This window comes from Glycine max, chromosome 5 (genome assembly GCF_000004515.6).
Source record: "Glycine max cultivar Williams 82 chromosome 5, Glycine_max_v4.0, whole genome shotgun sequence".
Classification (NCBI taxonomy): Eukaryota; Viridiplantae; Streptophyta; class Magnoliopsida; order Fabales; family Fabaceae; genus Glycine; species Glycine max.
This window is the reverse complement of record NC_038241.2, coordinates 29,011,353-29,025,501: the sequence shown is the minus strand read 5'-3', so window position 1 is coordinate 29,025,501 and position 14,149 is coordinate 29,011,353. Positions and strand designations below refer to the sequence as shown.

The window sequence follows — 14,149 nt, the reverse complement described above, 5'->3', positions numbered from 1 at the left end:
TAAATATAAATGAACCTATTCGTCCATCGGACACGGGAGAACATAAAAAAAACCTTCCTAGCGAAATCATTAATACTCTCCATAACACTCAATTTATGGGATCCAACATTGAAAAACAACATATCTACCTTACGCGATTCCAACAAATATGTATATTAGTAAGAATACCCAGAATCAAAGACAGTCACATCAAGATGCTACTTTTTCCCTTTTCATTAGGTGGAAGTGCACATGAATGGCTCAATTCTCAACCACATCATAGTCTAACCTCATGGGAGCAAATCAAAGACAAGTTCTTCAAACATTTCTTTCCATAATAAAAAAATTAAAGCTATCAAGGAAAGGATAACTATCTTCCGACAAATGGCATTTGAGTTTATCTTCGATGCATAGGAGAGGTATAAAGCTTTACTTAGGAGTTGTATAAAGCTTTACTTAGGAGTTGTCCTTGCCACGGTTTCTCCGATTACACCCAAATCTCCGTGTTTATAAAAGGAACAACTGGTGAATATAAAAGAATGTTAAATGCTTTAGCAGGAAGATACTATGTCAATGGAACCACGACCAAACTATAGAAAATTATAGAAGATGTAGCAGCTAGTGAACGAGGCTGTGATTACAACCGCACCTCTCCAAATGATGTTTCCAAAGAAGACACCAAAGATGAATCCCTCAAAGAATAAACACAAATGAAAGCTATGATGGAAAATGTAATCAAAAGCATAGTAAAACAACTTCAACTATTGATACCGTAAAAACAACCAATTCTCTCATGTGAAGAGTGTGGAGGTAACCACCATACCTCTTATTGTATGGAGGAAGTCGCTATTGGAGCCAAATTCAAAAGAGAACACATTACAAAATTAGAAGAAGTTGTAATCAACTTTAGCACCACATCCTACGCCAACCTCAAGAACACCATGGAGGCAATAAATTCATTAAAAGATCAAGTAAAGGAGTTAGCGGTGCAAATAAAGGAAACACCAACAAGGTTTACTGCAATGTTGTAACAACAACAAGTGGGTTAGCAACTAAAGAACCAGTAAGAAAGGACATGGAGGTAGACAACAAAGTACAAGAAGACATACAAGAAGAGGATGTGATAGTTGAAGAAATAGCATGAAAGCTGATTAAGAGAAAGAGCCAACTAACGCAAGAAGCTAAACAAGCAATTACGCATGAGAAGCTGTATCCTTGCAAACCAACAAAGCAAGACAAGGAGCAGCGATATAGAAGGCTTATCGACTTGATTAAGCAACTCAATGTCACCATTCTTTTCACCAATGCCAATATTCCATAGACATGATGCCGAAATATTTAAAGCTCTTAAAAGACCTCATAACTAAGAAGAAGAGTTTGAAAGACTATGGCGTAGTGACTCTTGAAAGGGATTGCAATGCCATCTTGGAGAATCCAAATAAGCTAGGTGATCCCATTAGTTTTACCATTCCCATATCAATTGGGAATCTATCAGTAGGAAGATCATTCCTTGATCTTGGATCCTAATGCCATTATCTCTGCTAAAAAAAAATTGGAAAGGTAGCGATGAAACCAACACACATAACGATACAACTAGCAGACCATAGCATTAAATTTCCTCTTGGAATAATGGAGAACGTGCTTGTATGAGTTGGGAGGTTCACCATACCAGTGGACTTTGTCATCATGGATACAAAAAAAGACATTGTTGCCCTTTTATTCTAGGAAGACCATTCATGAATACCACTAATGTCATCATCAATGTTGTAGAGGAATGCATTTTACAAGTGGATGATGAGGAGATCACATTTGATGTGCGTGAAGCTATGAAGCACCCCAAGGGTAAAAGAGTTTGCTTCAAGGTGGATATAACAGATGAAGTAATAGAAGAACAAACTCCACAAATCATAATACCAACACCATTAGAGCTTGCTTTAACCAACATCATGGAAGATCTCACACTAGAGTATAATGAAGAGCTAGGGGGATGCATCCATTAACTAGATTCCTCAAAAGAAGTGTTGGAAAATAAAATAGAAGATCCAAGAACCTTGAATAAAGAAAAACCTATCTTGGAATTAAAGCCATTGTCTCCTCACATTAAATATGTCTTTTTAGAGGGCGAGGATGAGAAACCAACCATCGTTAGTAGCATATCGCACAAAGAGGAAGTAAAAAGACTAGTGGAGGTACTAAAGAAGCACAAGCAAGCCTTAGAATGAAAAATCTCCAACCTCAAAGGAATAAGCCCATCCATTTGCATGCACATCATCAATCTTGAAGAGGACTTCAAACCGGTAGCACAACCATAAAGGAGACTCAACCCAATGATGGAAGAGGAAGTCCAAAAAGAAGTACTGAAGCTTCTTAATGTATGTATACATGATTTTGATGATGCCAAAGAAGAATCACACAAGGCTGCTTCAAATGATAAGCATTTGCTTCAAGAATAATTCAAGAATGCTTCAACAAACAAAGCCTTGTTTCAAGATTCACTAAAGACCAAGCCTTGCCTTAAAACAAAGTGCTTTCAAGACAAGCAAGGCTCTGGTAATCGATTACCAGGAAGTGTAATCGATTACCAGAAGACAGGGTTGAGAAATAGCTGTTGAAAAAGGTTTTGAATTTGAATTTTCAACATGTAATCGATTACCATATGTCTGTAATCGATTACCAGCAACGAAACTTTGGAAATTCAAATTCAAAAGTCATAACCCTTCAAATTATAACTGTGTAATCGATTACACAAACATTGTAATCGATTACCAGTGGAAAGTTTTCAGAAATCTGCCAACAGTCACATCTTTTCATTAGATTTGTGAATGGCCATCAAAGGCCTATAAATAGGTGACTTGGACACGAATTTGAAGAGAGAGTTTTGTTGGTCCAAAATGTCTTATCCTCTCAAAAGACAATGAGAGAGATTCCAAAAGAACTTCATTGTCAAATGCTCTCTCAAAAGAAATCCTTGACCAAACACTTGCAAAATCAATAAGGATTCTTACATGATCTTCATTGTAATATTCTTCTCTTGAAGAGAGAATTCTTCTTCCATTCTCCTTATTCAATGAAATTGGTCAAGAGACTGTAAGTCTCTTGTTGTAAAGGATTCCTGAACACAAGGGATGGGTTGTCCCTGTGTGGTTCAGATTTTGTAATGGATTTTACAAAGATAGTGGAAATCTCAAGTGGGTTGCTTGAGTACTGGACGTAGGCACGGGTTGTGGCCGAACCAGTATAAAACTGTGTTTGCATTCTCTCTTCCCTTATCTTATTTATTTTGTTGCAATCAATTGTGTCTTGCATGTTTAAAGAATATTGTTAAATTGATTGTTATTGCTTCTTCTGCATTCTAAGCCTATCCCTCTTAAGATTATTGAGGCCACAAGGTCCAACATACCCTATTTGATGTAATTTTCTCATATTAATATATTGTTTGAGTTCATTATTTGCCTTCTATACTTAATGCTTTGTGAGCTTGCACACCTCATAAATGATTCCAGGAATTGACGTGCACTTTGACGAGTCTCGTTGAAACTCACACTGAATTGGATACTTAATTGGGGTTATCTCTAGGGATAGAATAATCTTGGTTTAACCCTCACTAATTCCCAAACGATAATGTTGATTGCTTATGTTGGTTTGCCAAGGGATTGAGAATGAATGCAAGTGATTTAGGGTCTATCACCTAAGGGATTAAGGATGTAATACATTAGTAAAATGGGGATGAACGATATAACAATGTAGAAGTGTGACGAATTGCAAGAAATAGGGGATTCAAAGTACAATCTTAGCATCTCAATGTTATTGTTTCTGTCTATAATTATTATCGCGTCCACGAGTAACTTCTTACCTTTGCTTTTAATTTATGTTATTAAATTTTCAACACATTAATCTTTTTAGAAAAATATATCTTTTACTTTTTGTTTTGATTAGTTTTAGTTTTGGGTAGTTCAAAATATAAAAACACAAAAATATCTTTATACGAAAGGTTTTAATTTAAATATTCATCCTTGTTCTACTCCCTTGGGAGACTACGTGAGTTTCGATTCAGTACTACAATTGGGATTGGTTACACTTGGCCTACACAAATCCTAATGTAATTTAAATGTTAACAGATATCGACAATACTTGGACTTGTCTGCTCCAAGTAGAGGTCAATTCTTAGCCGACAACCAGACTAACTCGGTACTACATGCTTCCTTAGTACTTAGCCTCGACTTTTTATCAATGGAGTGTCGTGGCTGAATTTGGACCAAGGTGGTCTGTTGGCTTTATATTTTCATCAACTTCATCTGATCTTGATCTTCACCTCCAATCCATTGGCCTCCTTAAGGATTCTCCACACAGATTCTATCTAAACCTAGTCATTTATTCCATCTGAATGAATCTAGCAGCCCTTGCTCTCAACTCGTCTAACGTTGAGGTGGTTTCTTACATAGGCTATTTCAGATGGGACCAGATTTCAGTGCCATAATCATTGAAGTGAGCGTGACTTCTAGGTTCAAGTTCCGAATACGAATCGAGACTGATGAGAACCTCTCCATGAAATCGTGAAGCGATTCTTCTTTTTCTTTCCTAATGTTGGCGAATGCCACAACTGTCAGATGATGTGGTCTGCTCGTTGCGTTTTGAGCTCTAAAATTCATGATAAGCATCGCGAATGAGTCAATGGAGTTTTTTCGGCAATCAAATATACCAATGTAGTGTTGCACCCTTCAACATTGTAGAAAACACTCGACACATGATTATGGCATCATTCGTGAAAAAATTCATTTGTGTGACGAATGCATCCAGGTAAGAGTTGTGCCTCCATAATCCTTTTAAAAAAAGGGATGCAATCGAGTGTTAGAGTTTAATGCTCTTTGGATTGGTTGCATGACAAAGGGGGTTCCTTCATGCCACATTGTATTAGTAGCGTCTATCCTAGCTGGATAGGTCTCATGGGTTGCCGCTGTCGCAACCGAGTTTGCATTTTGGTCCTCTTAAAGCTTCAAATACTGCTATCTAAGAGTGTTGTTCTCCTTTCAAAGGTCTTTCATCTCTTGCACGTTTCTTTGCTTCAAGGAGTGCATCTCTCTTTGCATGGCAATGATCAACGAGTGATCATCAAGCTCTTGACGTGAGGGGCTCACCACATTTGCTTGGCTCCTTTTTTCAGAGGCACCCATGGCAGGTATCCCTTTACGGTGGATTCCTGCTCACGTGGTCGATTTCCTTGAATTATGGCGTTAGTGTCATTGTTGTTCGCAACCATTTATGATGTAGTGGTCGAAGGAGAAGTTTTCCTTCGATCCTTTGGCGAGCACCAAATGTTCTTTTCGAATTTAGTAGAACCTTCTTATGGAGTGTTCTTCTATGAGCTCCTCCACAAACAGTGATGGAGTGTATTTGTCAAGATACTCTGATGCTTAAGTTAGCGGTGCAAAGGTATGCAAGTATTAGAAAGTAGGTTGAATTAGAATTGATTTACTTGAACCTTGATGATCCTTTTTTATAGAAGTGAAATTAGATGGTAAAATCTCAATTTTCTTTCTAAGATAATGTAAATAGAAAAATATATGATATTTTTTTCTTCTAATAATAGATAATATATGATTTTAGAGGATATTTCTATCTTTCTACTAGAATATAGAGTTTCACTCTTACCTTTATTAAATCTACCATATTCTCTAAATATGAATTATTTAGTAGACTTGACTACTAAAACTTACCGAATTTGAGTAGTACATAACATACATACATATATATATATATATATATATATATATATATATATATATATATATATATATATATATATATGATAATAAATAGATAGATGGATAATAAATAATAAATTAAACAAATATCTCATGTTGGAGTCTTGGGTACACGTTTGCGTTAAATATTTGGAGAAATTTTTTTATCGTCGTGAATAATTTTATTCGACTCGATTAAATTATATATAAATAGATTGATAATATATTCCAAAAAAAATGACGTGACGTTAAAATTACTTTTTCAAATCACATTCATCTAACATCAAGCACATAATTAATGTGATTGCCACAAAATTCTTCTGTAATTTTCTTCGTGCAATTCTAAATAGTTGGCAAACAAATCAATCCCATGTAATATTTTGAGAAGTTACCTATTACAGTATTATTTTTCTGCAATTTTAATAGTTGCAAACAGATCAATCCTATGTAATATTTTGAAAAGTTGTCTATAACTATATTATTATTACTATTATTATTATTATTCAAAGTGAAAAGATATAAAACTATAATGCATATTTACACACACGACCGTATTTAATTAGATTAGAAATTTATTCCCTCCAAAAATAAAATATATCACTTCGTAATCGTATCTTCCTTTTCCATCACGAGTCGCGACTCTGGATTAAAAGTAAAAGGCGCCTCTAATCCAAACGTTCAAAAAAGAAAAAACCAATTTCCAAATTAAAAAATGTCAAAACGAAGTCGTTTAGCTTCCGTCACGTCGCCAACACACTCTCGAGAAGAAAGAAAAGTAGCGAGCATTATTCAGTGTGTATGTGAGTGGTAAAGTGCGTTTTCCTTCCACTTCCAATCTGTCAAAGTCGCACACACACAACACAAAATTAAAATTCCCCAAAAGCAAAAAAAAAAAAAGAAGAATAAGAGAAAGACAACACTCGTAGAAGAAGAAAGCGTTTCCAAGAAGCGAAAGGAAGGAAAGGGGTTTTGTGATTTTTGAAGAATCGCGTTTGGGAGTAGTCGGAGATGGAGCTTTCGACTCCGAATTCTTCCTCGAAGCACTTGTCCATCACGCCGGGTTCTAGGGTTTTGAGAAGCCCTCTCTCCGACGAACAGATCTGGAAGCGCCTCCGTGACGCTGGCTTCGACGAGGAATCGATTAAGCACAAAGACAAAGCTGCGCTTATTGCTTACATCGCCAAGCTCGAAGCTGAGGTTTGTACTTTTACTTTTCTTCCTCTCTCTCTCTCTCTAACTTTTAATTTTAATTGATATTTGTTTGAATTGAATTGGGGCAACCGTTAGCTGGAACATGCAATGCGCTCGGGTTAGTGAGGTAATTTGTTATGTTGAGGGATTTTAATTTGAGTGGGTTTTTGACGTTGTTTGTGGTTGTTGGATAATTTATTTAATATTCATTAATTTTTGAGATGGCTTAGCAATTATTTGGGTTTAATGATGAATTTCAATGTTGATGTCGCTTCATATGGTATCTTGGTTATTCTAGTGTGAGATCTTCTTTTTGCGTTGCTGCTTTATTGGTTGAGTCCAACTTTCTTGATAATTAAGGTGGATAGATTCTGTGTGTTCATGTTCCTTAAACGTAGTAGTTAGTGATTAGCTGCACTTGGTGATGTTATGATTGGATAGAAAGCCGAAGTCGTTGTTTGGAATTTTGTGGTATTGGGGGAAACTGTGGATTCATCGCTATTTGTCCTTTTATATAATGCTTTGAATTATATGTTGTAAGTTTGGATTTAATTTTGATACATTGATAGTGCAGTGGATTGAGTTTCAATTTTAAATTACCATTAGTTTATTGCAGAGGGCGAGCCCTGGTGCAGCGGTAAAGTTGTGCCTTGGTGACTTGTTGGTCATGGGTTCGAATCCGGAAACAGCCTCTTTGCATATGCAAGGGTAAGGCTGCGTACAACATCCCTCCCCCATACCTTCGCATAGCGAAGAGTCTCTGGGCAATGGGGTACGAAGTTTTTTTATTAGTTTATTGCAATTTGCGATGGAGGTGGGTTAGTGGAGTCTGTAAATCCTAGAGTTTCCATTCTGAGGAGGGCAGCTCTTGCCCAAGGGATTAGTTTCACATATATGCCTGTGATTATATCCTGTCAAAGACCAAAAAAATTTAAATTTTAAACTCCTTATTTTATATGTAGCCCAAGAGTTTAGAAAGGTTCCTTGTCATTTGGGCTGTTTATCAGGCCAATATTCTTTTGGTCCTCCTCCAACTTTATATTACTTTGAGATTTCCATTTTTTGTGTTCACCCTGGTACATGTATCACCGATTACAAAGTTTGCTTTCTTTTATAGATTGCCGCATTCTGCTCTTTTGTTTTGCATTCCCGGTCATTTGAATAGTTTTCAGTTAAATTTTCTGCTTGGTTGGTTAGCATCCATCACTTGCAAAGCCAGATGAGCAAATTGATCTGATGCTTATACTGTAAACTGGTTTATTATCACTCAAACTCTATCCCCCATTAATTGAATTGCATTTGCAAGTGAATGCTCTATACAAGGTTTATGTGGTCTTTCATTTTTATAAGATACATTATTTTCTATCCTGCTGTTAGTGCTAACTAAATTCATTATTCCTTTCTCGCTTTCATTTTGACCTTTATGTGTTGTGTAGATATATGATCACCAGCACCACATGGGCCTTCTCATATTGGAGAAAAAGGATTTGGCTTCGAAGTATGAGCAAGTAAAGGCCTTGGCTGAATCATCTGAGTTAATGCATAAACATGACTCAGCCATGAATAAATCTGCATTAACTGAATCAAGGAAACGTGAAGAAAGTTTGAAGAAGACAGTAAGCGTCAAAGATGCATGCATAGCAAGTGTAAGTTTATGGAATAGTTCTCCCCTCGCAAAACCATATATGCTTGCTTTTCCAAATATCTATTTTGCTCACTTCTAGGGGTATTTTTTTATTGTCTTTTGTAGCTTGAGAAGGCCTTGCATGAGCTGCGTACAGAAAGTGCGGAAACAAAGGTTGCAGCTGAGAGTAAATTTGCTGAAGCACACCAATTGATAGATGAAGCACAGAGAAAATTTACAGAGGCTGAAGCCAAGGTGCGTGCTGCAGAATCTTTGCAGGCAGAGGCTAACCGATATCACAATGTTGCAGAAAGGAAGCTTCGTGATGTTGAAGCACGTGAAAATAATCTCAGGCGGCAAATCATATCTTTCAAGTCTGAGTATGTTACCTGTATAATAATAATAATAATAATAATAATAATAATAATAATAATAATAATAATAATAATAATAATAATAATAATAATAATAATTTGTGAAATTCGCTACTTACTATCTCTCTAGTTCATTTTTGTGGTTTCGAGCATGTAAGCTCATTAAGCTGTGCCTCAATATTGTTCTGTCTACAGATGGTTTGTCTTGAACAATTCTAAGCACTTTTTTACACAAATCTAGTTATAGGTCAGGGAGAAAGAAATTAGTGGATCAAACTTTGTTTTTGGGTTCAGGTTGCATAGTTGAATACTTGAATTATTCTTCTACTTAATATAATCACTCATTTTTGAATTCATACAATTGACAAGATTATGCATGATGCAGCTAACTAACAGTTAACATACCTCCTTTTAACAATTAGCAACATGTTAACTGAACATGTGATTAAGTTTTGTGGTTATAATTTCCACATGTTCATATGTGATTATATTGAAAATTTTGATAGCTTCATATTATTTTTCAGAAATTATGTTGATCTCTCTCTCTCTTTCTCTCTCAGTTGTGATGAAAAGGATAAGGCGATGATTCTTGAGAGGCAATCCCTTTCTGAAAGGCAAAAGGGTTTGCAACAAGAGCAGGAAAGATTACTTCAATCACAATCCTTGCTGAACCAGAGAGAGGAACACTTTTTGAGTAGATCTCAGGAACTGAATCGTCTTCAAAGAGAGTTGGAGGACACAAAAGGGAAAATTGAAAAGGAACATGAAGCCCTACATGACGAGAAAACCACCCTAAAACTGAAGGAGGCAACCTTAATACAACGAGAAGAGGTTCATATTTGAAAACTCTCTGTTGGCTCAAGATGATTTTAATATTAAATATTTAGTATCTTTGTCTTGTTCATGTGCTGATTTATGTTGTGTAAAAACAGGAACTTACTAAATGGAAATCTGAGTTGAGCAAGAAAGAACAAGAGTTACTTGAATTTCAAGCAAAACTTTCTAATAGAGAATCTGTACATCCTCTCACAATTGTTTACTTTTCATTTCATTTTAGTTCTGATCCTTTTCTCTATATCATTATTTTTTTACTTTGCTGGAAAATGTAGGATGAAACTCAGAAAGTTGTTGCTGGTCAGGAAGCCGCATTGAGAACCAAAAAATATAACTTGGAAGTTGAGCTACAAATGCTGCGCAAATTGGTTGAAAATGAAATTGAGGAAAAGAGACGGGCTTGGGAGTTGAAGGAGGTTGATCTTAAACATTGTGAGGACCAAATCCTGCAAAGGCAGCATGAGTTGGAAGTTCTGTCAAGGTCACTGAGTGAGAAGGAGAAGGATCTGAAGGACTTGTCAAGTGCTCTTGAAGAAAAAGATCAAATGTTGAGTGCTTCTGAGAAGAAGTTTGAGTTAAATAAAGTGCTTTTGCAGAAGGAAAAAGATGATGTTGAACAAGCAAACCAAGATCTGCAGAAGTCATTGGCATCATTGGAAGATAAAATAAGACAAGTTGATATTGACAAGGAGAAACTGGAGGCCATGAAAAGTGAAACGGGTGACATGTCAATTTTGGAAGTGAAACTAAAGGAAGAGATCGACCTTGTAAGATCTCAGAAGTTGGAGCTTTTGGCTGAGGCAGATAAGCTGAAAACTGAGAAGGCAAAGTTTGAAGCTGATTGGGAGCTGCTTGATGAAAAAAAAGAAGAGTTGCGGAAAGAAGCAGAATTCATAGCAAAGGAAAGGGAAGCGGTCTCCACATTTATTAAGAATGAGCGTGACCAACTAAGAGAAGAGAAAGAAAATCTGCGCAATCAGTACAACCAAGATTTGGGGTATCTTGCCAGCGAACGAGAAAAGTTCATGAACAAGATGGCACATGAACATGCTGAATGGTTTGGCAAGATGCAGCAAGAGCGAGCAGATTTCTTGCGGGAAATCGAGTTGCAAAAGCAGGAGCTGAATAACCTCATTGAGAAGAGACGTGAAGAGGTGGAAAGTTCTTTGAAGGAAAGAGAAAAGGCTTTTGAGGAAGAAAAGAACACTGAACTTCAGTATATTAATGCTCTTAAAGAGAAAGCAACAAAAGAGTTGGAACAGGTTTCCTTGGAGATGAAAAGGCTTCAGACTGAGCGGGCTGAGATAAATTTGGATCGTGAACGGAGAAATAGGGAATGGGCTGAACTTACTAAATGTATTGAGGAACTTGAGGTTCAAAGGGATAAGCTCCGAAAACAGAGAGAATTGTTGCATGCTGATAGAATTGAAATTTATGCTCAGACTGAAGAATTGAAAAAACTAGAAGATTTGAAAGCTGTCTCTGATGATAATGCTATCACTGAAATGCTTAAATCTGATATGGAGTCTAACCAAAAGAAAATCTCTGCAAGGAAGAACTTGAAGCATCAATCTCTTACACAAGGTGGTGATAAAATCAACAATGGGTTTGATACTCCACTTGTGCAGAAGTCACCTGTTTCTCCTCCTAGCCCTGTTCGATTCTCATGGATAAAACGATGCACAGAGCTAATTTTCAGAAATTCTCCTGAGAAGCCACTTGAGAGAAACGAGGATTCTCTTATGGGTTCTGATACAGGTAATGTTTGTAATGGAAAACAGTACTCGGAAAATGACGAATCTCTTGGTAATATTGGCAAGGGACAGCAAATAGGATTTGCTTTTGAAGAACCAAAAGTAATAGTTGAAGTACCTTCTCTAGATGATGCTAGAAGAAGTGAGATTGAATCTGAGGCTAAAGATGTGAATGGAAAAAGTGCTCTCCTGCTTCCAGATGGACATCATGCAGGCAGACGGAAAAGAGGGAGGGGGAACGTGACTGATAAAGTTGGCGATCCACTTGTAGATGTGGGGCAAAATAAGAAATCAAGAGCAGAACAATCCAATGAAAAGGTCCAATCAGGTGTGTCTAAGGTCCAGCAGGTGTTAACGTCATCAAATCAAACACAAGGGAACACGGAAGAAACTCGTGTAGTAATGGTTGATAAGGTTATTCATGTATCAGAAGTGACTTCCGAGAAACTTGATGCTCTCCCTATCCTCAGTCAAGAACCAAGAGATAATATGCAGAGTCCTACATTCGGAGCAGATCAATGTATTCTTCATGGAGAAACAATTGATCGATCAAATTCTAAAACCAGGCAGGAAGATATTTTACCTTGTGCTTCCAGTGTATTGGGAAGCACAGAAGAAATATCAAAAGGAAACAATGATCAAGTTTCTGAGCACTGTTAGTGTTAGGTAGTGGCTTACAATCAGTTTTTTTCCCCTCTATATACTTTGGTTCTTATCGAGTCTAGTCTTTTCAATGTATACTGCTTTCTCTTGTTTCCTTTTCTGCATAAGTTTTGCTTATACATTCATGCAGGTGTTGTTTGTGGACAGGCATTGCAGATGATGGGTATGATATTGGTACTTGTAATTGGTGTGGTTAAGACAAGTATATATTAGGAGTGTATGAGGTGCGTCAATTAAACATGTTTAGCTATGCATTCCTCTCAACTATATCTGCTGTTAATTTTCATTAGATAACGTCGCATCATAAAATTATTCCATGTTCATTGGATTCATCCTCTTGCAATGCAGGATGCCATAGGAATGGACTTTTCATTTGTTAGTGACTTGGAGCTGGGTAATGTATGTAGAACTAACTTGGAGATGTCTGCTGTGTGTACACACTAAATGGATGAAGTTGCAAATTGCAATTAGGGTGGGATAGACTGTTGATATGATAGTTCGTAAAACAGGGATGTTATGTACTCCAAAAAGAGTGATAAAAAAGGAGAAAAGCGAAGTTAGATGCAGCCCAGGGTACATTACTGTCAAAAGTTGGTCTTCTGATTTAGTGAGTTTTTTTTTTGCATGGTTTTGTTTGTGGTGTTTAAACCTTCCAGATTTGAGTTTTGGACAACGCTGAATGTCATCGTGTAGCCATCAATAGTGATTTTGCTTGCGTCTACAAACACGATGATGGTCAGAATCGCATGTATCTGAAGCTTGTGTTTTGCTGGTTCTTTATTTTGCGCTAGTATTATGTTGCTCGAATGCTTAATATAATACTATGCTGAGGAAGGGTGAATTCTTTACCAGGTCACCAACCATACTATTCAAGAGTTTGTACCTAGGGCAATGCCCCAAAAAAAAAAACTTTGGTTAAATTACTCATTTGGTACTTATAATTTCACGATTTTTATCTTTTTAGTCCCTATAGTTTGAAAATGATTTTTTTAGTTTTTATAATTTACATTTTAATTATTTTTTAGTTCTTGTAGTTTGAAAGTGATTTTTTTAGTTCTTATAATTTATATATATATATATATATATATATATATATATATATTTTTATTTTTTTTTTTTAGTCTCTATCGCTTGAAAGTGATTTTTTTAGTTTTTATATTTTAATTTTCTTTTGGTCCTTATCATCAAAATATGATTAATATTATCAAATACAATTAATTATAAAAACTATTAGCAAAAAATTCATAACTAATTTATCTTAAGATAATTTGTAATAAAAAAATTAGTTGATAATTTATAATTAATTATTTTTATAATTTTTTATAGTAAAAATTAAAAGATAATTAAAATATAAATTATACAGATTAAAAAGATGATTTTTACATTATAGAGATTAAAAAAGAATTAAAATATAAATTATAAGTAATAAAAAATACTTTTTTTAATCTATAGGGATTAAAAGAGAATTAAAATATAAATTATAGAAATTAAAAAAATTATTTTTAAATTATAGAGATTACAGAAACCAACTAAGTAATTTAACAAAAAAAAACTTTTTATGAATTCAAATAAGTTTTGTTTTTCGGGTACCAAAACATGCCTAACTGCATATTGATTTTCAAAATTAGATGTTTAAATAATAGTATCATCTCTGAATTTCACGAATAAATTAACTTTTAATAAATTTATTTTAAATAAAATTAATTTCTCATGTTTTTATTTGGTTGTATATAATAAGGAACATGGTGATGTTATTAGTTAGTGATAAATAAGAATATTTAATTACAGAAATTAGATTAAAATTAATGGTTTAAATTGTGTATTTATTTATAAATTGTCCCATTGTTCTAAAAAAACGACATTTTTTATTATTAAGAAGTATGATTCTTGATATTTTTACGAATAAGATATTTGATGTTATTAGCATATTGTTTATCGTTATAAAAATGTCAAGACATGCCTTGTGAAAAGCGTGCTACAGGTAGACGA

The 14,149-nt window shown here is 35.2% G+C and overlaps 1 protein-coding gene across 2 annotated transcripts; it reads left to right on the top strand.

Annotated features, from left to right (window-relative positions):
* The first annotated feature begins 6,472 nt into the window (after positions 1-6,472).
* Positions 6,473-13,008, top strand: LOC100783880 (protein CROWDED NUCLEI 4). Of its 2 annotated transcripts, none has more exons than XM_006579902.4 (8): positions 6,473-6,917; positions 8,348-8,557; positions 8,662-8,915; positions 9,470-9,740; positions 9,842-9,925; positions 10,019-12,163; positions 12,308-12,384; positions 12,509-13,008. In XM_006579902.4, exons 1-6 carry the CDS (start codon positions 6,729-6,731, stop codon positions 12,155-12,157), a joined length of 3,147 nt encoding a protein of 1,048 aa, XP_006579965.1. In that variant the 5' UTR covers positions 6,473-6,728; the 3' UTR covers positions 12,158-12,163; positions 12,308-12,384; positions 12,509-13,008. The 2 variants fall into 2 exon arrangements, with proteins under 2 accessions (XP_006579965.1, XP_006579964.1); XM_006579901.4 differs by having other exon boundaries at positions 12,291-12,384.
* Positions 13,009-14,149: the final 1,141 nt, after the last annotated feature.

What these genes read in the sequence shown, in the direction of transcription:
- LOC100783880 (XM_006579902.4), top strand. Translation starts at nt 6,729, where the DNA reads ATGGAGCTTTCGACTCCGAATTCTTCCTCGAAGCACTTGTCCATCACG. An exon ending in AAGATGCATGCATAGCAAGT is followed by an intron (nt 8,558 to 8,661) that starts GTAAGTTTATGG and finishes TGTCTTTTGTAG; the next exon opens with CTTGAGAAGGCCTTGCATGA. An exon ending in AACTTTCTAATAGAGAATCT is followed by an intron (nt 9,926 to 10,018) that starts GTACATCCTCTC and finishes TGGAAAATGTAG; the next exon opens with GATGAAACTCAGAAAGTTGT.